General features: G+C 39.2%; 1 protein-coding gene across 1 annotated transcript in view; it reads left to right on the forward strand.

Annotated features, from left to right (window-relative positions):
• The window catches only part of taf2 (TAF2 RNA polymerase II, TATA box binding protein (TBP)-associated factor), a 96,272-nt gene that overhangs the window by 64,927 nt on the left and 7,248 nt on the right, over positions 1 to 24,097 (forward strand). The window contains exons 22-24 of the mRNA XM_072571207.1: positions 2,715 to 2,824; positions 17,746 to 17,966; positions 21,428 to 21,580. Coding sequence (XP_072427308.1) covers positions 2,715 to 2,824; positions 17,746 to 17,966; positions 21,428 to 21,580 — 484 coding nt within the window. The remainder of the gene's footprint in view (positions 1 to 2,714; positions 2,825 to 17,745; positions 17,967 to 21,427; positions 21,581 to 24,097) is intronic.

Genomic DNA, 24,097 nt, shown 5'->3' on the forward strand with positions numbered 1-24,097 from the left:
CTAACTGCACTATCCTTTCAGGCCATGCATTCTAAATTCATAACTAATTGTTTGCAGATTTTTACTCCTTTGCTTCCTTTGGCTTCTTGGCTGGTTACCCTTCGTATTGACAAAATCTTTCCCCGTTTTTGTCTCCTGAAATATTTCATGATTTTAGTAAAGAACTATTTAATCTTCTCTACTCTAAGGGAGCAGCCCCAATTCTTAGGTCCTAATCCCCTTAATTATTCTGGTAAATATTTTGCATTTCTCTAAGGTGTTGATATCCCTCCTGTAATATCGTAACCAGAACTGTACACAGCACTCCATCTGAGACCGTACCAATGTTTTAGTATAACTTTCTTACTTTTTAATAAACCTCTCCACTTGTCCTGCCATGTTCAAAGGTTGGTATATATGCCTCTAATCTCTCTGCTCCTGCATACTTTTAAAATTATAAAATATATATTGCCTTGCCTTATTCTTCCAACCATAGTTTATTCCTTCACATTTGTTAATTTCATCCACCTATCTCTGCTTTCTTCAAGTCATCTTGTGGCTTTCTGATATCGTTACCACATTATAGGAAGGATTTGATTGCATAGGAGAGAATGCAGACGAGATTTACCAGGATCCTCCTTGAACTGGAGGGTCTGGGCTGAGAGTAATAGATTGGATAGTCTGGAACTGTTTTTCTTGAAACAGTGAAGGTTGACAGGGGGCCTGGTAGAGCTGTTTAAGATATTGAAGGGCATAGATAGGGTGGGTACAAAAGCAGTAACAGAGGAGTCAGTAACCAGGGGACATAGATTTGAGTTAAGAGCTAGAAGACCAACAGCACAGTTAAGAACTTTACTATTCAATTACAGGAGTCTGGAATTCATCATCTGAAAAGGTGGTCAAGTTACAAACTCTTGTAACAATATTTAGATAGTCACTTATGTTATCTTGACTTCCAGCTTTTGGCCCAATGTCCGAGAGATAATGTTTAGTGTAGTCAGATCTTTGTTGACTGCCACAGACAGGATGGGCTGATGGCTACATGTCTGTGCTGTAAATGTAGAGGTGACATTTCTAATTTTCATGTCATCTTTTAACTTCAAAATTGTGTCCTCTATAGCTGAGCACGACATTATAGAGTCATGGAAACATAGAAATTTAAAGTACAGAGAAAAGTTCTTGCGATCATTGCGTCTGCACCGGTCACAATTAACCACCAACTATTCCAACCCTGTTTTTTTGGCTCATAGCCTTGTATGCATTGGCATTGCAAGCTCACATCTAAATACTAAAATGTCATGAAGGTTTTTGCCTCTACCACCCTGACACCTTTTCCTCCCATCTCCCTTTAAACATTTTGCCTTTTACCTTAAAATACATATTTGGTAGCTGTTGCTACCAAAGCGATTGCACATTTCCCTTCAACCTGAAAAATAGTTATTTACTGCTTTAGTGAAATTGCTTTTTTAACCCAATTGGCTTTGGGTATGTGGAAAAGGGAGTTTAGGTATTTTACCTGTACCATTTCCATTGTTCTATTTTTGTCTAGTTGTTATCACTGCCTGCTGTTGTCAAAGTAAAATTGTCTGCATAGTATGCTTTTTATTGTGTTTCTTTAAAGGATCATTCTTTTAATGTGCTGTTACATTTTGAAAATGTTATTTTGGTGGCGATGTGTTTATTCAATCTTGATTTTGAAACTCTGTTATCTGCTCATGAGACTTTTGTTCTGACTCTTGCTGTGACTCTTCCTGATCAAAATGATTTATTTGGCTGATCTTTTCCACTGCTGAAAGTGCTGTGCATTTGTGATTGGTCGCACCACACAAGTGTACAGTATGTATAAATGTATATACATACAAATTTGAACCCTATGGCATACAAGTAATCTTATTAGATGAGTAATCCAAAGGCCCTAATGTTCTGGTGACATGGGTTTGAATCCCACCATGACAGTTGGTGCAATTTGAATTCAATTTTTAAAAAAGAGTTAGTGAACCTGGTGGTGACCATGTAACCATTGCTGGTTTGTCACGAAAATCCACCTGAATCACTAGTGCCCTCCTAAAAAAGAAAATCTGCCAACCTTACTTCGTCTGGCTGGCATGCAAGACCCTACCTACTGCATTGTGGTTGACTCTTACCTGCCCCCCATAATGGTATAGCAAACAACTCAGTTCAAGGAAAATAAGAGATGGACAACAAATGTTGGTGCACCATAAATTACCTCATCCCATGAATGAATAATTTAAAAAGAAAATGCTTGAGGAGGAAGAAATGACAGGCGTGGATGGAGAAAATGTAGCAGAAGAGGGTAGGCAGAATGAGTGACATCAAGCCCGTGGTATTGGTGGTATATTGACATGGATAGAGCATTGGCTGATGGGCAGGAAACAGCAATGGGGATGAGTGGTAACTGTTGCTGTTGAGCATTGGTGGTGGAGAGAGTGGATACTTTTAACAGTTTTAATATAGGCATATAATAATGTGGAATGTTATTTTTGGTTAATCGCAAATAAGGCATCAAGAGAGTAGTGGTCCAGCTGCCGCAATCAAAGATAGTGGACCTCAACTAAACGCCTAGGTTCACTGATTTTAGTAGTAATGATTTGTTTCCTGTTATTCCACCATTTTTCATTAATATTCTTGCAGAATATGCTTATTAAAATTTATTTCCATTCATATGATTCTGTTGTCATGGATACATCTAAATCCTGTTGTTTTATATATTACAGGCATAAGGTTTTGAGTATGCTCAATAAAAACCCACCTTTCACCAAGAATACAGACTCTCCACTGTGCAGTGAGGCCCTGGTGGACCAGCTCTGGAAGCTAATGAACTCAGGTATATTTAAAATCCCTAAAGATTATTAGCAGTTTCTATCATCGGATTATCTTTTGTGATACGTTTTAACAAACAATTATTTAACATCACAGTTAAAATCTAAAACAGATGATTTGTGTACTTGAAAGTATTTTTTATGTTTAATCCGATTAGAATGCTTCATATAATGTTAATTTGTGATCTGTTGTGCTTATTTGGTGCTAAATTGAAGTCAAGCCTGTGCATGTAATAAACTGTATATTTTAAAAATCATGCATTGTAAAACTGAAGTGTTCAATCTTGTTTCTGATTTTTTATGAAAGTGGTTTGAGAATCTATCTGCTGATTCACACTCAAACATGTACTTTGATAATTGCTGTCTTTAAGCTTCAAATCCAACTAAAATAGTTACTCGTATAAAATACAATTTTTGTTTTCAGTTTTTTTGTGTTCTTTTATGATTTGCTTCGTTTTAAGCCTCAGCACAGTGGCATCAGTGGAAATTTAAAGCCATTGACAGATTATTTTTAGATAATTCCTTCACAGTATAACAATTTATTTCTATTCTTCAAATTTGAGTATTTTACGAGAATTGTATTGTTTGTGGTGTTTCTTTGGTTCAGACTTATTTTCAGAAAAATTATTTCTAAAGCTGCTGTAAATGTGTTGATTTCATGGTCTGGCAGTAAATTTTTTTTTTAACTCATTAACTGTGATTTCTGATATGCTCAATAAAAGTGTCAGTCATTTAGGGCACGAGAAGTTCTGGCTAACTTTAGTTTTTAGTATATTATGCTATGCAAGTCTGTTCCAGATGTTTTTTCTTTCAGTATAGAGACTTTCAACTTGAAGGCCATGGTTGCTTTGAAGTTTGTTTGACTTTAGAACGGACTATTTGGTTTGGTTAATGGTTTCAGAGCTGTACGGAATTACAATCTGAGATGTAACAAAGAATGAGTTTTAATTTTTTGTAATGTCAAAGCTGGCTTAAGTTAAAGTAGAACCAAATGTATTGTCATGTTTTGGGAACAGATTGAATTAAGAGTTTGGGAAACAGTCATGACAGACATCAACTTCTGTAAAAATATTAATTGGTTGTAAGAATTATTCTGTATTATAGTTGCTATGTAAATGTCAGGTAACTTTATTATCCACCCATAGAAGCTACTATGCGTAGCCATATGCTGAGGTGGAAAATTGACCCAAATTTTCAGTAGTTTGGTTGTATAAAAACCTTTGATTATAAATAACTCTCCATGGGCAATGATTACAGCAGTATGGTTATATATACCTGTGAGATTTCTTTGTAATACAGAAAACATTTGTACCCAAGACAGGTGGTGATTCTGTTTACACTTGGAATCAGGTTTATCAGCGTTTCTGATTGCTATTACAGCCAATATGATGATTAGCTGAAGTAATAGCTTCCTTCTTTGAGTCACCCTTGACTGTACCCTCCTTTTAAAATGTTTTAACTCTGTCTTCCTTACCCACAGCAGGAAGGCGATTGAAAGAAAATCATAAACTGAAAAATAACAATACATATAACCTTGCACTTTTTAAAAAATTATTTTAATGGTCTTCTGCCAGGCTCTGCACAACAGTTAAGACAGGTAGAAAAAAAGTTTTGATGGAGTGCATATTTTAGGAGAAAGTGAGGACTGCAGATGCTGGCGATCAGAATTGAGTGAAAGATGGCATTAAGGATGCAAGATGTACATGCCCACTGAAAATAATTACACAAGTATGCAAAAGTTTGAGGTAAAATGTGGGTAATAATCAGTGGGTCAGGCAGAACCTGTGGAGAGAAACTGAGTTAATGTATCAGTAACCTTCTTTATAACTGAAGAACGGTAGAAATGGAATAGTTTTGAACGAGTAAAAGCTTGCAGAGGGAGAAGAACCGAAGGGGAGTCCTGCAATAGCTGGATGGCAGGAGTAATTAAATGACAAAAGGGCTTGTCGTCATGAGTAAACGAACAGTGCTACTTACATGAGCTACACAAGGCTGGATAACAATTGTCCATATGCAAAGTGAACAAATAATGAAATGAGAAACCATGAACCAGCTGAAAAAACAAACTTGAGTGGAGAGTATGTTTTGATCTAAAATTATTAAATATAACGTTGAGTCCAGAAAGTTATAGACTCTGAATCAAAAGGTGAGGTGTGATCTTTTGACTTTCATTGCAGTAGGCTGAGGTCAGAATGGAAGCAAGGTGGAAAATTAAAATGATCATGGACATGGAACTAGTCATGCCTGTAGGTTGAACTGAGGTGTTGTGCAAAGCAGTCAAAGAAGACCCCATAATGAGAAGGGAATACAATATCATATCTTGAAAGTACAAGTAAATTATTGTTTTATTTGGAAGGGGTACTTCGGGCTTTGGATGAGGAGAGACAAGAGTTAAGTATGTAGTTAAAATACTTTGCGTGCATGCAAATTTGCAAAAGGAACATTACAAGGAGGGAAGCAGGGAGTAGTGTTGGGGCTGACTGAGGAGTGCACCAGAGAAATGCTTTCAAATGGTGAGTGGAGCGAAAGGGAAGATGTGTAAAGTGGCAGAAATGGTGTGCAATGATTCGTTAAATGTGGATGCTGATAGGGTATAGGTTGGGAGCAATTAGAACTCTATATCTTAAGGAGGGGAAGGGTTGTGAACAAAGGTTCAGGAGTGGGGGGGGGAATTTTTGGCAGCTGTTGAGGAGGACTTGGTTGAAGAGAAAGAGGTATCAAAAGTGTTAATATAGAAGGTTGCTTAATTGAAACTGGTGCAATGGAGTTTAAAATGCTGGGAAAAGAATCTTCAAAGGAAGCACGTTGTGAGAAAATGTGGTCAAAGTATTTGTGGGAGTCTGTGCCAAGTTATGAATATCAGTCAATAATTTAGGATTACACATTGAAATGAAGATAGAAAATCAAGGAAGGGAAGGGATGAAGTTAGAGATTGCCCAGGTTAAGGTATAGTTTATATCATTTTGAAAAGAAAATTAACTTGCCAATAATTTGGTTTTATTACTGATAGGAATACTTGTGGAGAAATAAAACAAATAAGCGCGTGACAACTGATTAGAATATTAGACACTGTGAGGAAAGAAGGGTGTGCCTAATTAATATTGCAGCTTTCATTTGTACCGTTGGATTACAATGCTGACTGCAATCATCCTTCCTCAAACTTCATGAAATTGTAATGGTTTTAATTTCTCCAACTTTTATTATACAAAATGAACATTCTGAATTTATGATTAATATTTAATCCATTTCTGTGCTTACTAATTGGTGCAAAGATTTTGTTACACACCTTTGCATCAAACATGCTGGTATTTGCTCATTTGGAGAAATAGACTGCAGGCATTTTTATGCAATTCATAAGGAGACATTCGTAAGGAGCCAATAATGTGCTCCTGGTGCTGCGACAACCGCAGAAAAATCATAGACTGTCTGTTCCTGCACCTAGCTGATCACTTTCTCCAGTGATACATCAGCTGCTTTGTGTGTGTCCAACAGCACTTGAATTCTCAGTGCCAGCATTCAGTTGATTGGCCTTTTTTTATATGATCAAAGTTGCAGAACTTGATAAAACTTGGGCAAATATGAAGAATGACATGAGTGTACGTAGCATTTCTTGGATGTGAAGTTCCCAGCTGCTTTTGTAACTCAATTTTTAAAAACATAATTCTTCACACTTTCTGCTAGGGAACTGCACCAACTGACATTTTCAACTTGCTGTGCCAAGCTTGGAGCTTTCTGCCTCTGGAGGAAGAAAGGCAATTGAGAGGAACCATTGAGATGTTCCTTTTCTCTTGAAAATTTAAATGATATTTTTGGGGCCTCTGCAAAAGATTACTTCTGGGCTTATTACCAGAGCAAGCACTTAGCATCAACTTGCCTACAGAAAACAGAATCAGCAGATCCAGTCCAACTCCCTTGGCAATGTTTTCATGACTAGCTTTTAGCCACTGGCAGGACAACTCCGACAGAGGTGTCAATACTATGGTATGGATTTTGGTAGGAATGCAATGCTGGGAATTGTTGAGATTTGATTCATGCAGTCACTGTCTGGATACAGAATAAATCATTTCTGATTGAGATGATGAGAAATCCCTTCACTTGAAGGGTGGTAACCTATGGAGTTTTGCACCATAAAAGTTTGTGGAGGCCAAGTCATGAATGTATTTATGAAAGTAGTAGATTTCTGGAGAACAAGGCATCGTTGGATATGAGAAGTGAGGAGGAGTATGGCTTTGAGATAGAGAGCAGTTATGATCCTATTGAGTCAAGAGCAAATGCGATGGGTAGAATGGCTTATCCTTTCATCTATTTTCTAAGTTTTAACAAATATAGTTAAGCAAACATTGCTGACGACCAGCTTCTTGAGTGTGTTGGAAATGCACTCTCCAGGCATCTAGAGGCTGACTTGCAGGTAGCCTGTAGGCTTTTGGGACTTGAGGTGTTTTAATTGCTGGAAGTTTCCTAACCTCTTAGTTGCTCTTTTGGTTATTTATACGGGTTGTCCTGTTCAGTATGTAATCAGTGGTAACTCCCAGCATGTTGATAGTGGGAGCTGGGGCTTCAGCAATGATAATGATGGTTTGATTTTCTCTCATTGGAGTCCGTCTTTGCCTGTTGCCTGTTACTTGCTACTTGGCCAAAAGTCTGGCTATTATCCAATCATTGCTGTGTTTGGACATAGACAATTCAGAGCCTGAGGAGTTGTACTGAGCATTGCACAATCATAAGCGAACACAATCTCCAGCATAGCTCAGCCGCAGCCATTACTGACAGAGCTGACTGAGTTCTGTTATCCACTCAGCCTGCTGCGGCTGATGAGAAAACCAATATGAAGGAAGAACATTCTTGAGCATATTATTACAAATCTACCTGTTACAAGTTAAGAGTGACAACCAGGCAGTATTTGTGAAGCCAAAGATCCTTCATATTGAGGGTACTCTCCAACGTTTGCTGTTGCACAATCTGTGTGCTAAATTAGGTAGACTTGGAGCTAATAAAGTTATATAGTTTGCGTGTGCAGCACGGAAACAGACCCTTCGGTCCAACTCGTCCATGCTGACCAGGTATCCCAACCCAATCTAGTTCCACCTGCCAGGATCCAGCCCATAACTCTCCAAACCCTTCCTATTCATAGACCCATCCAGATACCTTTTTAAATGCTGCAATTGTACAAGCCTCCGTCACTTACTCTGGCAGCCCATTCCCCACACACACACACTACCTTCTGCGTGAAAAAAAGTTGCCCCCTCAGGTCTCTTTTATATCTTTTTTTCCCTCTCACCCTAAACCTGTGCCCCCTAGTTCTGGACTCCTCCACGCCAGGGAAAAGACCTTGTCTATTCACTGTATCCATGCCCCTTATGAGGGCGGCTCAGTGGTTCGCGCTGCTGCCTCACAGCACCAGGGTCCCAGGTTAGATTCCAGCCTCAGGTGACTCTGTGTGGAGTTTGCACATTCTCCCTATGTCTGCATGGGTTTCCTCCCACAATCCAAAGATGTGCAGGATAGGTGAATTGACCATGCTAAATTGCCCATAGTTCAAAGTTTGTATGAAGATTTGTAGCTCAGTGCTCATTGCCCATAGTGCTAGGTGTATTAGACAGAGGGCAATGGGTCTGGGTGATTTACTCTTCGGAGGATTAGAGTGGACTGGTTGGGCTGAAGGGCCTGTTTCGCATTGTAGGAAATCTAATGATTTTATAAACCTTTGTCAGGTCACCCCTCAGCTTCCAAAGCTCCAGTGAAAACAGCCCTAGCCTATTCAACCTCTTCCTATAGCTCAAATCCTCTAACCCTGGCTACATCCTTGTAAATCTTTTTTGAACCCTTTCAAGTTTCACAGCATCCTTCCAATAGGAAGGAGACCAGAATTGTACGCAATATTCCAGCAGTGGCCTAACCAATGTCCTGTACAGCTGCAACATGACCTCCCAACTCCTGTACTCCGTACTCTTGACCAATAATGGAAAGCATACCAAATGTCACCTTCCCTATCCTATCTACTTGCGACTTCACTTTCAAGGAGCTATGAACCTGCACTCCAAGGTCTCTTTGTCCCCTAGGAACTTATCATTAAATGTGTAAGTCCTACTAAGATTTGCTTTCCCAAAATGCAGCACCTCCTGTTTATCTGAATTAAACTCCGTCTGCCAATTCTCAGCCCATTGGCTCATCTGATCAAGATCCCTTTGTAATCTGAGGTGACCCTCTTTGCTGTCCACTCCACCTCCAGTTTTGATGTCATCTTCAAACTTACTAACTATACCTCTTATGCTCGCATCCAAATCATTTATATAAATGATGAAAAGTAGTGGACCTAGCACCAATCCTTGTGGCACTCCACTGGTCACAGGCCTCCAGTCTGAAAAACAACCCTCCACCACCACCACCTTCTGCATTCTGCCTTTGAGCCAGTTCTGTATTCAAATGGCTAGTTCTCCCTGTATTCCATAAGATCTGACCTTGCTAACTAGCCTCCCGTGGGGAACCTTGTTGAAAGCCGTACTGAAGTCCATATAGATCACACGTCTACTGCTCTGCCCTCATCAATCCTCTTTGTTACTTCTTCAAAAAAGTTTGTGAGGCATGATTTCCCATGCACAAAGCCATGTTGACTATCCCTAATCAGTCCTTGCCTTTCCAAATACATGTACATCCTGTCCCTCAGGATTCCCTCCAACAATTTGCCTACCACTGACAAGGCTCACTGGTCTATAGTCCTTGGCTTGTCCTTACCACCCTTCTTAAACAGTGGCACCATGACAGCCAACTCCAGTCTTCCGGCACCTCACATGTGACTGTTGATGAACTGTTACGACGTGGCGGTGAACCTCTCTGTTAATAAGCCAACCACCCAGAAAAGCTCACATTGTCTCTCAATCTGTTAAAATGAATGACAGAACTCCCAAATTCCAGTATTTAAAGAAAACGACATCAACTTATTTTTTAACTCTAAAAGTGAACATTAGACAACTAATCACAACTAAGCCCCCTTTCTCTTAACTGCTTCTTATCTGCTTCCAACTCTATAACAATATACTGTTCTAATAAGACACCTGTTAAATTTACATCCACTTGATTTCAAAACAACACAGCCACTGTCGTCTTTGGTCTCCATAAGACCATAAGACATAGGAGTGGAAGTAAGGCCATTCGGCCCATCGAGTCCACTCTGCCATTTAATCATGGCTGATGGGCATTTCAACTTCACTTATCCGCATTCTCCCCGTAGCCCTTAATTCCTTGTGACATCAAGAATTTATCAATCTCTGCCTTTGAAGACATTTAGCATCCCGGCCTCCACTGCATTCCGTGGCAATGAATTCCACAGGCCCACCACACTCTGGCTGAAGAAATGTCTCTGCATTTCTGTTCTGAATTGACCCCCTCTAATTTTAAGACTGTGCCCACGGGTCCTAGTCTCCCCACCTAACGGAAACGGTTTCTTAGCGTCCACCTTTTCCAAGCCATGTATAATCTTGTAAGTTTCTATTAGATCTCCCCTTAACCTTCTAAACTCCAATGAGGACAATCCCAGGATCCTCAGCCGTTCCTCGTATGTTAGACCTACCATTCCAGGGATCATCCGTGTGAATCTCTGCTGGACACGCTCCAGTGCCAGTATGTCCCTCCTGAGGTGTGGGGCCCAAAACTGGACACAGTACTCCAAATGGGGCCTAACCAGAGCTTTATAAAGTCTCAGCACATCACTGCTTTTATATTCCAACCCTCTTGAGATAAATGACAACATTGCATTCGCTTTCGTAATCACAGATTCAACCTGCATGTTTACCTTTAGAGAATCCTCAACTAGCGCTCCCAGATCCCTTTGTACTTTGGCTTTATGAATTTTCTCACCATTTAGAAAGTAGTCCATGCTTGTATTCTTTTTTTCCAAACTGCAAGACCTCGCATTTGCTCACATTGACCTTCTTCAGCCATTTCCTGGACCATGCTCCCAAACTATCTAGATCCTTCTGCAGCCTTTCCACTTCTTCAGTACTACCTGCCTGTCCACTTATCTTCGTATCATCGGCAAACTTCGCTAGAATGCCCCCAGTCCCTTCATCCAGATCATTAATATATAATGTGAACAGCTGCGGCCCCAACACTGAACTCTGTGGGACACTGCTTGTCACCGGCTGCCATTCTGAAAAAGAACCTCCTATCCCAATTCTCTGCTTTCTGTCAGACAGCCAATCCTCAGTCCATGCCAGTAGCTCACCTCAAACACCATGGGCCCTCATCTTACTCAGCAGCCTCCCGTGTGGCACCTTATCAAAGGCCTTTTGGAAGTCTAGATAGACCACATCCATTGGGTTTCCCTGATCTAACCTACTTGTCACTGCTTCAAAGAATTCTAGCAGGTTTGTCGGGTACGACCTCCCCTTACTAAATCCATGTTGTCTCGGTCTTCTTCTGGCTGAAGATCTCCCTGGGTCATTTTCTTTTTATTGCAAATATGTTTTATGTGAAAAGGTACCTTTTTGAAAGTGTGTTTCCTAATTTCTTGGGTTTTTCTTAATGGCCATTGCTCTCTCCGCAATGTTCAAAATGTTTGTATTTTTATATCCCCAACATCCAATCGTCTCATTGGTTCGATGTTGGCAAAACAATAAATTCAAACTCAATTGGGTTTTCGTATCCTGGGGCTAATTTAAATTGGTTAAATTCAAATTGTTGTCAAAATAGCAACCAAAACTTATTTTCAATTTTCTAGTATACTCTGGGACTGCTACTTTTGTCACCACAGGTGCTTGTAAGCTCTCAGTTCAGAATAGCATTCACTTTCTCTTAAAGGTACGGTGCACATCTTCATCTTCATTACAGAACTGACCTAGCACCTCAAATTTGGGCACTCCTGGGGCCCTGTGGTAGTATCAACATTGTATTTAATTACAATACATAGCCTTGCGGCCTGGATATTCTTCAACCTACCATTGCCTTCAAGCCAGGAAATCAACTCTAGTTCAATGAAGACTGCAAAAGGGCATGCTTGGAGCATGGACATGCATAGCTAAAAGTGGGGATTATGATTGTGTACTTTGCAGGCCCTTGATATCCTCAGTGAATTTTCCAAATTGTGTTTAATGTGACAGTACCAGCAGAGGTGGTGGCACAACAGCATGTAGTTGGAAGGGAGTAGCCATATCATTCTTCAACATTTGAATCAGAAGTCTATGAAGTCTTGTGGCATTGGGACAAACGTGTATGGAAACCTGATGATTAATACAGATCACTCCCCCCTCAACTGATGAATCCATTGTCATTCATGTTGAGCACTTAGTTATTCTGATGAAACATAGATGCCAAACAGTAGAAATGTCACATGATACAGCTAACCAGTTTCCAAAACAACAAATCCAATCCAAGTTTTATAACTTTACCACATCCAATCATGAATGGTGGTGAACAATTCAGCAACTAACAGGAAGAGGGGAGTCTACCAATATCCCAAACTGCAAACGTGGCAGAGCCCAGCAAATCAATGCAGAAAATGAGGCTAAAGCATATGCATCCATCTTCAGCCAGGATTGTCAAGTTGATCCATCTCTGCCTCCCCTGAGAACCCCAAAAATCTCTCTTCAGCCAGGTTGATTCACTCCACAACATATTAAAAACAACTGAAGGCAGTGGATATTGCAGAGTCCATCAGCATTTGGAACGTTTTGGCAGTAATACTGAAAACTTGTGCTCTTGAGCTGGCTGACCTTCAAACTAAACTATTTCTGTGCAGCTACAAGACTGACATTTACCCTGCAATGTTGAAAATTGGTATGCCTGTCTGTCTGCAAAAGTCTAACTTCGCCAATTACTGACCTATTGGTTTGCTGCTGCTCAGCAGCAAAGTGATGAAAAGTTTTGTTCAATGGTGCTATCAAATGGCATTGCACAAGTGACCTGTTTACTGATTCCCAGTTTGGGTTTTACCAGGCCAACTCAACTTTTGACATCCTTACAGCCTTGTTCCAAACATGGACAAAGGGCTGAACTCCAAAGGTAATTACACTTGACATCAAAGCATTTCTTAACCAACTGTGGCATTAAGGAGCCCTTTTACAGTTAAATTAGTGAGACTCCCAAGGAAATCCCTTTGGACTTACCCAGGGCAGTATCTTCAGCCCAACTATTTTATCAGTTACCTTTGCTTGAACATAAAGTTAGAAGTGGGGACAATGTCCACTGCCTTTTACAAACTTTCAGATACTGAAAGAATCAGTCTTGCCTGCAGCATGATTTGAACAGTATTCACGCTTCGACTGATAAGCGGTAAGTATTATTTGCACCACACAAATGCCAGGCAATTACAGTCTCCAACCATCTTCTCATGGAATTACCATCATTGAATTCCCATGCCATAAACATTCTGGGAATTACTATTGACCAGACCAGAACTTGGCCACCTATAGAAATACTATGGCAGGAACAAGTATGAGACATGACCCCAACTCTCCAAAGGCTGGCCAATATCTACAACTTGCAATTCAGAAGTGTGTTGGAATACTCTCCTTGTTTTGTTGAGTGCAACTCTGACAACACCCAAACGGCATGCCATTCATCACTAAGTAGCTCACTTAATTTGTAATTCTCCAATCACTTTGTACATTTAGTTCCTGTGCAACCATGCAGCAGTATGTACACCTAACAGAGTTGTGATGACTCCTTCAACAGCACTTTAGAAACTAAAAACCTCTACAACCTAGACCAACAGGATAGCAGATATCTTGAATATAATCATCTGCAAGTTCAGCTCAAGTCTCTCTCCGCATTGACTTAAAAATTGCTATTTCTTTACAATTGTTTGCTTAAAATCGTGGAATTCCAGCCCAAAAAATCAGAGCTCACCAGCTTGAGGGCATGTGGGGGACTGGCAATAAATACTGACTTTACCGGTGAGTCTCGCATTTCAAAAACAAAGGCTCTTTAGGCCATTGACTTAATAGGTAGACCAAATGTGTTTGTGGAGCACAGCTAAAGATCTAGTGGGGATTGGTTAATGCAAGGAAACTCTGTTTCATAAAAGTGGAGAAGGAATGCTGCTATAACTGCATATGAATTGCAAAGAACTGTTCGGAAGCAAATTTCAAATAATGTATCTTTGAATTAAGCTAATGACATAACTCTGTAAAGTTTGTGACCATCTCGATTTTGTTGGTGTTTCTGCCTTGTAACACAAACCAGACTTTCAGTTATCCTGTATATAGGGCTATAGGGTCTCATTCTGCTCAGAATAAGTGGGCCAGCTGGGATTTATCAGGGGCCTCTTGATCTGTGCTATGATTATTACTGTACAAAGTCTTCCAGATTACTAATGCACTGTTTCACAATACTTGGCTCGTGAACAGAGCCTTTCATACAAACGTCATTATTTTATGGTATCTTCTTGCAATGAAATGGATTTATTTTTTGCTTTAATTTAATGTTGAAGATTTAATGAGTCTGTAAAGGTTATTGGGAGACTGTTGGCAATTTACTCTTTCTCTGTGTGCCATATAGATTATTGATTACATTTGAGTTTATCCTTGGCTTCAGTGTGTACAATTACCCAGTTTTGATAAGTCCTAAGACTGAGCATTTGCTGGAGCTTGAGGAAATGTCCCTGTATATGAGAGCCATTGGTTCTTAAAATTATACCTTCTGTAATTTAATTCCATGTTAAAAATTGAAATCAAAACAATCCAACGAAAGATATATTTTGTTAAATTGTAATGCATGATTTCACATTGAGGCTGTTGAAATATTTTTATTATGATAGTAAATTGAGTTTCATTTCCATTGCAGTTAATTTTCCTAGCTGTTGCTGTGAAATTACGGGACGAGAAGTTCTGTTTCATAGTGACTTTAGAGTTCTAGAATGGTGGCTGTAGCATGTGCACTTGTGGCATAAAGCATGCCAAATGCCATTGTGTGGGTTTTCGCACTGTCTTTTGGAGGTAAAGAGAGCAGAAAGGTAACACTGGTCAACTTGCAAAGCTGACTTTATGATAGTACTGTAATTTTACACCTGGCTTTCCCCTCAAATTTGCACAGCTGAGGATGTTTACGTAACAGGAAGAAGTCCCCACAAGCACTACATAAAGGAATCAGCAGCTACTTAAAGCTGAATTGCTAGTTGAATTCTGGCCATTGCTACAATTCTGTACTTTTGTGGTGCTTTCTGCAGTTGTTTCAAAACTCTACAAAGTGCTTTGGCAGATGCTGAACATTGAGTTCTTAGATGGATTTATCAATCGGCTTGAAATACAACATGACTGGGAGAATGGACAGAGTTTGAAGCTTCTAGGATTTGGAGGAGAGACAGAAGGGCTTTCTGCTCAGGGGTGGTGGGGGGGAAATTTTCTTACACAACATTCTTCACTACTATCTAAGTAAGATGCCTGCTTCACTAAAGAAATATGAAAAAGACTAAAGTGAGCTGTGCATCACTCTCCTTCGAGGTTGTTGCTTGATGTAATAGTAATATTGAGCAGTTTGGGTCCACTGATATATTTGGGACGTACAGAGGCTGTCAGTTGGAAGAATGTGTGTCATATTGGAATCAAAACATAAACTTTGTTTCTCTTTCCAAAGATGCTCTGAAACCTGCTAAGTTTCTCTGGCACTTTTGTTTTTATTTTGTTTTACACTCTTTTATCAGAGAGAGGGAAACCTGAAGGTTTCTTAAAATGAAGCTTCCATTTCCTCAGGATGCATTTGTTTGTATGCACATTCCCTTACTTGTCTGTGACCATAAGCAGCATAATGTGCATTTCAGTTTCTTGTAGTTGGCATGCAATAATGTATTAGCCATCTGTTATGACTATTGTGTTTTAGTCACTGTGGCAAACCAAGAGATGAGTACTGGGTGATAAGGGCCTCAATGACTCCAGTTTGCAACTGAAGAAAATGAGAATAACAAAAAGCAATATGTTCAATGGGTTAGGAGACGGGAGAAATTAATTTGCATAAAAGCCTCCATAATACAAGCCCAAAGATATCAGTAATGGAACAAAATATGAAATGCTATTTATTCAGAGGTGATCTGTATGGCAGTGTTACGACAAGGAGTAAACCTCCCTTTGCTAATTTAAACCCAACACACAGAAAAGAGTCACCCCGTGCTGTAATCTGTGAAAACTGGAGAAGCCAAGAGCTATTTAAAGTAAAAACTAACAATTTTATTCCTTAAAGTCTAAAAGAGTAATTAACTCTCAACTATTTACGACACCTATCTTCTACTTTCCTTTCTATAATACTAGTCTGATAAAACCCTTGATTAAGATTTACGAAAATGCAAATTTCAAAACCAGGCACTAATGAATCTTCCAATTGTATCTTCCTCTGTAGATTTTCTTGTTCTCAGGGATTTTTGTTTTACAGGTCATTGATGGGTAAAGGTACCTTTTTTTAAGAGCTGTGTTTCAGGCAGTCTGTACTTGTTGGTGGCTTGGCAGTTCTCCTCGCTAAGTGTTCAATTTTACCTGGTCTTATTCCCCAAAACATCAGATTGTTTCATTGGTTTTTAATATTGTCAATATCCTAAAATCAAACTCTGTTTTTTTTGGGATATCATTTAAACTGATTGGCCGAATTTGAATTTGTTTTTATCTCCAGGCAACCCACAAGTGCTCGCTATTCTGAACCAAAAGTTACATTGTAAATTTTCTAACACCCTGTGTGCTTCTCTAAGTCCTTCAATTCTTATGAAGGTGTGTAGTAGTGTACTATACCTTTAAAACAGGCAGATACTTGATGTACAAACAAAGAATATGAGAAATAGAGTGTAATGAGAGAAAAAAAACCAAACGAGTTGAGGAAAATGAGAAATGAAATGGGGACAAAGTTTATGATCTAAAGTTTTTGAGCTGAATGTTGAGTCCAAAACATGCCCAGGGAAAGCTGAAGTACTGTTCCTCTAGCTCTAATTTAGCTGCATTGGAATACAGCAGTTCAAGGATAAAGTTCATTGTGGGAATTCGTAGAGAATAATCATGACAGAACCTCGAGCTTTATGGAATAGTGAGGTCATGATGGCAGACTGAATTCATCAAAAGTGTCCGTATTTGGTTTTCTTCATTCTTGAAGATGCTAACCGAGCCCTCAACTGCTCCTCATATGACAAGCGTTTTATCTCCAGGATCATTCTTGTAAACTTTCTCTGGATCACCTCCAAGACCAGCAATTCCTTTCTTAGATATGGGGCCCAAAACTGCTCAGAATATTTCAAATGCTATCTGACCGTAATGGTGTTGGACGGAATGTGAGTTACTCACTGCAGAATTTCAAGCTGCTTACCTGTCATGGTATTTATTTAGGTTGTCCAATTTGGTTTCTGGTCAGTGGTAACCCCCAAGATGTTAGATATTCAACAGTGGTAATGTCACTGAACATCAAAGTGTGATGGTTAGTTTATATCTTCAAAACTATCATTACTAGGAACTTGTGTGTTGTGGATGTTGCTTGCCACTTCAGTAAAATACACCTTATTTAATATTAGTAGCTGAACTCTAGCAGTTGATTGAAAAATAACAATGTCTTCATGATTGCTTAATAAGAATTTCATAAAAGTAGAGGATTGAAATAGAACTAGCTCCTTGACTAGCTCGAAGCAGATAACTTTAAATATAAAAATATTAAAAATGAAAGTCTACCTTCAGAAAATAAGCTATTTTTGTGCATTTTTATTTCACTAACACTGAGAACTAGATTCAAAATATAGGAGCCAAGTACAACTTGCACCATTCTGCTTTGCAGTGCTGCACAACAACCCAGCTGAGAACAGCATCTCAGCAGCAGGTTTATCCATGCAGTAGGCTCCACTCTCAATGCACAGAATCATCATGCTGCCATTACTTTAGGTTCTATGTATCAGTTGAAATAAGTGATGTCTGTTTTGAAAATCAGTACTGCAATTAATTGAAAGCATCAATGATTCTTAATTCACTTAAAGGCACTTCCCATGACTGGCGACTTCGCTGTGATGCAGTGGATGTGTACTATACCTTGTTTGGCCTCAGCAGACCATCTTGCCTTCCTCTGCCAGAGCTAGGTCTTGTGCTCAACTTGAAGGAAAAGAAGACTGTTCTAAATCCTATTATTATACCTGAAACGGGAACAAGTGGACAAGAGACTGTAGGCAATGCAGGCATAATGTCTGGCTTCCAGATTAATGTAAGTAAATAACAGTATTTTGAAACAATTAATTTGATGCTGATTCAACTCTTTTCAGTCTATTTGTTACTAAAACATCTGCTCAACTAATATTATCTTCAATTCAAAATTCTCATCCTTGTTCCAAATTGTTCCCCAACGACCAGTTGTCTAGACACTAAGTTCTGAGTTTCCCTTCGTTCTGCCTTTATAGTAGGGTTGTGAAGTCTTCCCTGTTCAACGAAGTATTTGGTCAGCTGTTCCTTGAGGTCCATTATTGGATTATGTTTGATAACGTTTCTCTGAAATGTTATGGACCAGGCCAGACCCCCTCAAAACATTAAGTAGCCCAGACCCTAACTTTTCTAGTTGTGTTAAGCAGGTGCGTGATGCAGCTGGCCCAACCACTTTTAAACAAAGCAGAATTTGTTTGCAAGATTACTAAATAAAACCAACAGAAGAGAAAATATAGACTAACATAACTATTTAAAATCCCAATGGATTCTATCGCAACTTAATGATGCTGTTCCAAATGCCTATAACAGTCCCCATAAACCCCCCATTGGCAAAAAGGTAAAATCAGACACGGGTTCTTACAGGAGAGAGAGATGGCAAAGAGTTTTAGCATGGAACCTCCTTCCACTGTAGCTGTTTCTTTGGATTCCCCAGCTTAAACTGACCAGCAGCTCTGAACAGTCAGACTGCTGAAACCAACAATCAAACTAAACCAGAGAGAAACTGAGCTGGGAGAACTGGCCACTCCACTTTCATTGTACAAGTTTTTTTTAAACTTGTACTGCCTCAGGCAAAAAGCTTCTGTCAGCTATAATCAAATTGACCCTTAAACCCATCCAAACCAGACATTTCAGAATTTATGCGTTTACGACCCTCTCAAAAAAAAACAAGGACAGAATAGCCTTGTAAAAAGAGCAGCATTGTCACAGAAGCACCATGTTCATTTGACTGTATTATATAAGCTAATTATGTATTTATTGGACATAATTTAAAAATAATCAAATCTATTATTTTGTTGCAATGAGTCTCCTTTATTCTGGAATCAGATAGCAGGCACAGTTGAAGTGCAGTGGTTTCAACTATTTAATTCTCATTCATCTCCTTCCCTCCAGAATATTAAGTCATTATAAATATTGTTTCCATCAGAATTAAGGAAACTCCTACAGATGCTGAAAACCTTGATCAAGCAAGTTTGATCTTTACGTAGGTGTGGTTGCAGGCTAAACTAGTTGTGCTGGAACGTTTCAGATGATGCTCCTTCACAACAAGTAGTCTGTTCTGTGAGGTCATCAGGTGGGCGGCACGGTGGCATAGTGGTTAGCACTGCTGCCTCACAGCGCCAGAGACCCGGGTTCAATTCCCACCTCAGGCGACTGACTGTGTGGAGTTTGCATGTTCTCCCCGTGTCTGCATGGGTTTCCTCCGGGTGCTCCGGTTTCCTTCCACAGTCCAAAAATGTGCAGGTCAGGTAAATTGGCTGTGCTAAATTGCCCGTAGTGTTAGGTAAGGGGTAAATGTAGGGGTATGGGTGGGTTGCGCTTCGACGGGGCGGTGTGGACTTGTTGGGCTGAAGGGCCTGTTTCCACACTGTAAGTAATCTAATCTAAAACTTTTTTAATGTTGTTGCTACAAAACAAAATGCTACAGAGGTTTGCATTCTCTGACAGAACCGCTTTTAATCCAAGACTCTTGCCTTCAAGTTAGTTAGGTTGGAGATTTTTCATTTCTTTGTCAGATTTTCAAGGGAAGTTAATCAGATGAAATTTTTAATTCTAAATATTTGCTTCATAGTGAAACTTCTAATCTGAAAACAGAGTAAATCATAAATCTTTACCAAATAATCTTCTAGAATTTACCTTTCATTTTTTTCCTTTCCTGTGGCCATCAGTTCTCTGTTGTCTTTCATAATGGCAAAAATAAATTCAGCGTTCCTCAGTCCATTGCGAAAATAATAGACCTCTCTCAATTTGCCTTAAGTTTCAAACGTTTGCTCCATTTGCACATTGTCTAACTCACCATAAAGTTTGGACGAGTAATTGAGTGCAGTTATCTTTTTAATGACTACAATAATGTTCCTACATTTCCACTAAACTCCTTGATTTAAAATGGGAATACCCCAAACGTTTTTCAAGCTGGCAACTATAGAACCTGGAGTGTACCAGTTGATCGAGAGATCCACATAATCATTGTAAGAACACAGTAATAGAAATGTAGTGCAGAAGGCATACACATCGCTGCTATGCTTAATTTACAGCATAGATCACTTAAATAATAATGCAACTTTGCCTTAAATAAACTTTAGCAGTAGAGAACCATTTAACTCGCACCTTCAGCTGACTGTTTGAACATTGGGGAAATCAGAACTTTTGCCAGTTTGAGAGTGCCAGTTCATAAGGTGCCTTTTTAAAACATGGTTTGCTGTATTTAAAACTATGGATTAATTCCTGAAGATAGAGAATCATTGGAATTGTAGTTTTGAAATTTGAGTGTACTTTTCAATTTCCCAATTCTCTCCTTAATCAGTCTTCTGCTGTTTATTTTTCTTTCCATTATCTAATTTTATTCTAATTGACCCTGTTTCCTCTTCTCATTTGTTGTTCCTTTCAGTCCTTGAATGTCATTGGTTAAGGAGATAATCTGTTGGTCCCAAATATTGTTGTCTGTTCTCACGTGTAAGAAGTTTCAGTGCAAATTAACATCAATGTATGAGAGGTTAGAAGTCTAATTCCATTGGTCATAATGTGATTTGGGGCACCCTGAAATTGTGAAAGATGTTCTTCCTTTCTTGCAGTATAGCAGCAAGATTACAAATCTATAATGAGTTTAATCTCAGATGTCAACCTTAGCTTAATAGTGGCCCTCCAACTCCAAATTAGTCTTACTCAAGGTATTTCACCTAGCCTAGTTTGATATCTGTCTTTAGTACTGGTTAATTGTTGCATTGACTGATGTGGCATCTCTCAGATTAGATCTGTCCTTTTTGCCCATTAAATTTTAATGCAGAACTTTTAATCCATCACCACAACAATCACTAGTATAGCTCGTCATTTATCTCTCTCATTTGTGAACCCTGCTATGTTCAGATCGGCTAATGCGTGTCCACTCATTTTGGAAATGAATGAATATCAATAGTACTACTTTGAGAAGCAGTTGAAAAGATTCTGTAGGAAACAAAAAACCCAAAGAACTGTGGATGGTGGAAATCAGAAACAAAAACGGAAATTATTGGAAAAGCTCAGCAGGTCTGGCAGCATCTATGGAGACAAAACAGAGTTAACATTTTGGGTGCAGTGACGCTTCTTCAGAGGGTTCTGAAAAACAGTCACTGGACCAGAAATCTTAACTCTGTCTTATCTGTGCAGATGCTGCCAGCCCTGCTGAGCTTTTCTAGCAATTTGTTTTTGTTTGAGAAGTTTCTGTGGCCCTGTAAGAAACTATATAAATGCATGGTTTTTTTTGTTTCCCAGGAAGAGGAGCATCTTACCAAAGATTCTGCATCCACTGGGTCTGCAGTTCAGCAGGGCATAAAGAGAAAAGCTGAGACCCCACTTGGTTCCCCATTGGAGCCCGGGCAGGTTCTGGAGAAGGATGAAGATAATAAGGTTAAGCTTAAAATCAAAGTAAGGGTATTCTCTTAAATCATTCCAAATACAGTTTCTAGAAAATGGAGAACTCGTCAAATTAACCTAAACTAACTTGTTGGAAATGTTCAGGTAAGGCAGCATCTATGGAGGGAGAAGTGGATTCAATATTTCAAATGAATCAGCTGCCATCAGAACTGGAAGTTTATCAGCTTTTAATCAGTGCAGAATAGCAATGTGGGGAGATCTGTGATAAGCTGAAAGACCAGAGTGGTTAAGTGATAAATTTGTGGTATTGCAAGGCAGAAGGAGGCAGTACTGATACAAGTTTGAAAACAAATGATGGGCTTAGAGAAGGTACAAATAGTTGCAACAGAATGGAGAAAGACGCAAGATGCATGGAAAATGTTACTGAGGACAATGTGCTTGTGGATCAGAAGTGCCATGAAAGAAATGTGCAGAGATCCTGGATGCACTCATCACTTTACCAGCTGTGTACAATAAGGAATTGTCCCAAGTACCAGCTCACTTAACTCCCTTTCCAATGGCTGAGGTGCCACTATTCTCTATCCTAGAGAATAAATAGTAGTATTGTTTCTAAGTTTTAAACTGCATTTTGAGGCAGGAATATGTAAATTGGCTAAAAGCAAAATGAGACCTAGAACTTGTATTGAGCTTTGTCGAAACTATCTGGGAGATGAAGGACAAATGTCAGTGGAATGAGAGATTAAAATAGCAAGAGTTAACTCAGGACTGTGCTTGTGCTTTGATTGCATTGCTGTATACATTGCTGAAAATCAGATTATGCATAGAGTGTACAAAGCTGAAAAAAAGTGCAATTGCTGTATCACTGACAGGAAAGTTCTTTGAATCTGGATGCTGGAAAGGTAACTGGCATTTGTTGTGATTGGAAATGTTAGGATGGATTATCATTTTGTTGAGGATGCAGCATTTCATGGAAGGAATAGTCAGTAAATAATAAATTAGCTTGCATCCACTTTACAGCTTTTTTTTCTTCACTCTACTTTTGTATCATCAGAAAACCTGAATGTTCTTTATTGAATATTTATCTAAAATGATTTTGATATAAAATATAAATAGCTGAGGCCCAAGCACTGATCCTTTCTGACCTGCTAAAGTGAAAATATCTCTTATTCCATTATTGTTTTCTGTTCCATGATCAGTCCTCGGCCCATTAACCAATAACTCCTATGTGATACGTTTTCAAATGCCTTTTTTTAGATTAGATTAGATTACTTACAGTGTGGAAATAGGCCCTTTGGCCCAACAAGTCCACACCGCCCCGCCGAAGCGCAACCCACCCATACCCCTCTACATCTACCCCTTATCTAACACTACGGGCAGTTTAGCATGGCCAATTCACCTGATCTGCACATCTTTGGACTGTGGGAGGAAACCGGAGCACCCGGAGGAAACCCACGCAGACACGGGGAGAATGTGCAAACTCCACACAGTCAGTCACCTGAGGTGACTTTTGGAAGTCAAAATATCCTACACTTGCTATGTTCTCTTGCCTATTCTTGGGTATAGCTTTCAAGTAATTTTAGAAAACATTATTTTCTTTTCATGACACCATGTTTCTTAGTTACGTGATTTTTTTCAAAGGGCTCTATCCCTATGATCAGAATTCTAGAATTTTCCCTTGTATTGATGTTAAGCTAACAAGTTTATAGAAAGGGAAGCTTGGAGAAGGAAGGAATTGAGTACAAGTTGTTGTATGAATACTTTGCCTTTAGGAGACTTCATCTTTAAGAACTCCAGCTACTGTATATAACACTGCAAATTCTCTTACCAGGTAGTTGTATGCAGATAGCACTTGCATTGAAAGCAGTTCCTGTGCTGTAATATTTATTTTACAAACTGTGTTTTACCAATTTAAGTAAACTAAGCCTCCTAGCTCTGAGTGATTCTTAGAGCAGTATCATCAATATGACATGACTGGCAGTTGGGTTGCTGTTGAGCACTTTGCAACAACCAAAGTGTGAAGAATCCACAAAATACTTAGAGAAGCAGTAAAAGGAAATCTGCAAAGAAACAGAAAAAGAAAATGCTGTAGAGCAGTGAGATTAGCTTTTAATGAATTATGCCTTTAACAAAACAGAATGCAAAAAACCCCAGAAAAATTGAAGACTTGGAACTGTGTACATGAAGCAGAATTGCATTGGTGCTGCAAAAAAGTTGTTTTGGAAGTTAAAACAAACCAGTCAGATCAGGGAAACAATGTTGAGGCCCAGCAAACTCTAATTGAAGTTTAAGAAGTCAGAGAGGCCCATCACTGCCATTTTGAAAAGAGGAAAATTCCACCATTTTCTAAGATAAGAGAAATCATGAAGATTGAGTGGTCTCAAATACTTGTTCTAAGAAATGTCCTTAGAGCTCGGTTTGAATTGAATATGTTTAAACTTTCAAAAAAATTTAAAAACAGTAGTTCTTCCTTTCCCCTCTTCCCCCACCCCGACCCCAAGTCAAAAAAGGTTTTTAAAATTGTGCACAGAATGTTTTAATAGCCATTTAAGGAAGGTCAAAGGCATTTTG

The sequence above is a fragment of the Chiloscyllium punctatum genome, chromosome 5 (assembly GCF_047496795.1).
Source record: "Chiloscyllium punctatum isolate Juve2018m chromosome 5, sChiPun1.3, whole genome shotgun sequence".
NCBI lineage: Eukaryota > Metazoa > Chordata > Chondrichthyes > Orectolobiformes > Hemiscylliidae > Chiloscyllium > Chiloscyllium punctatum.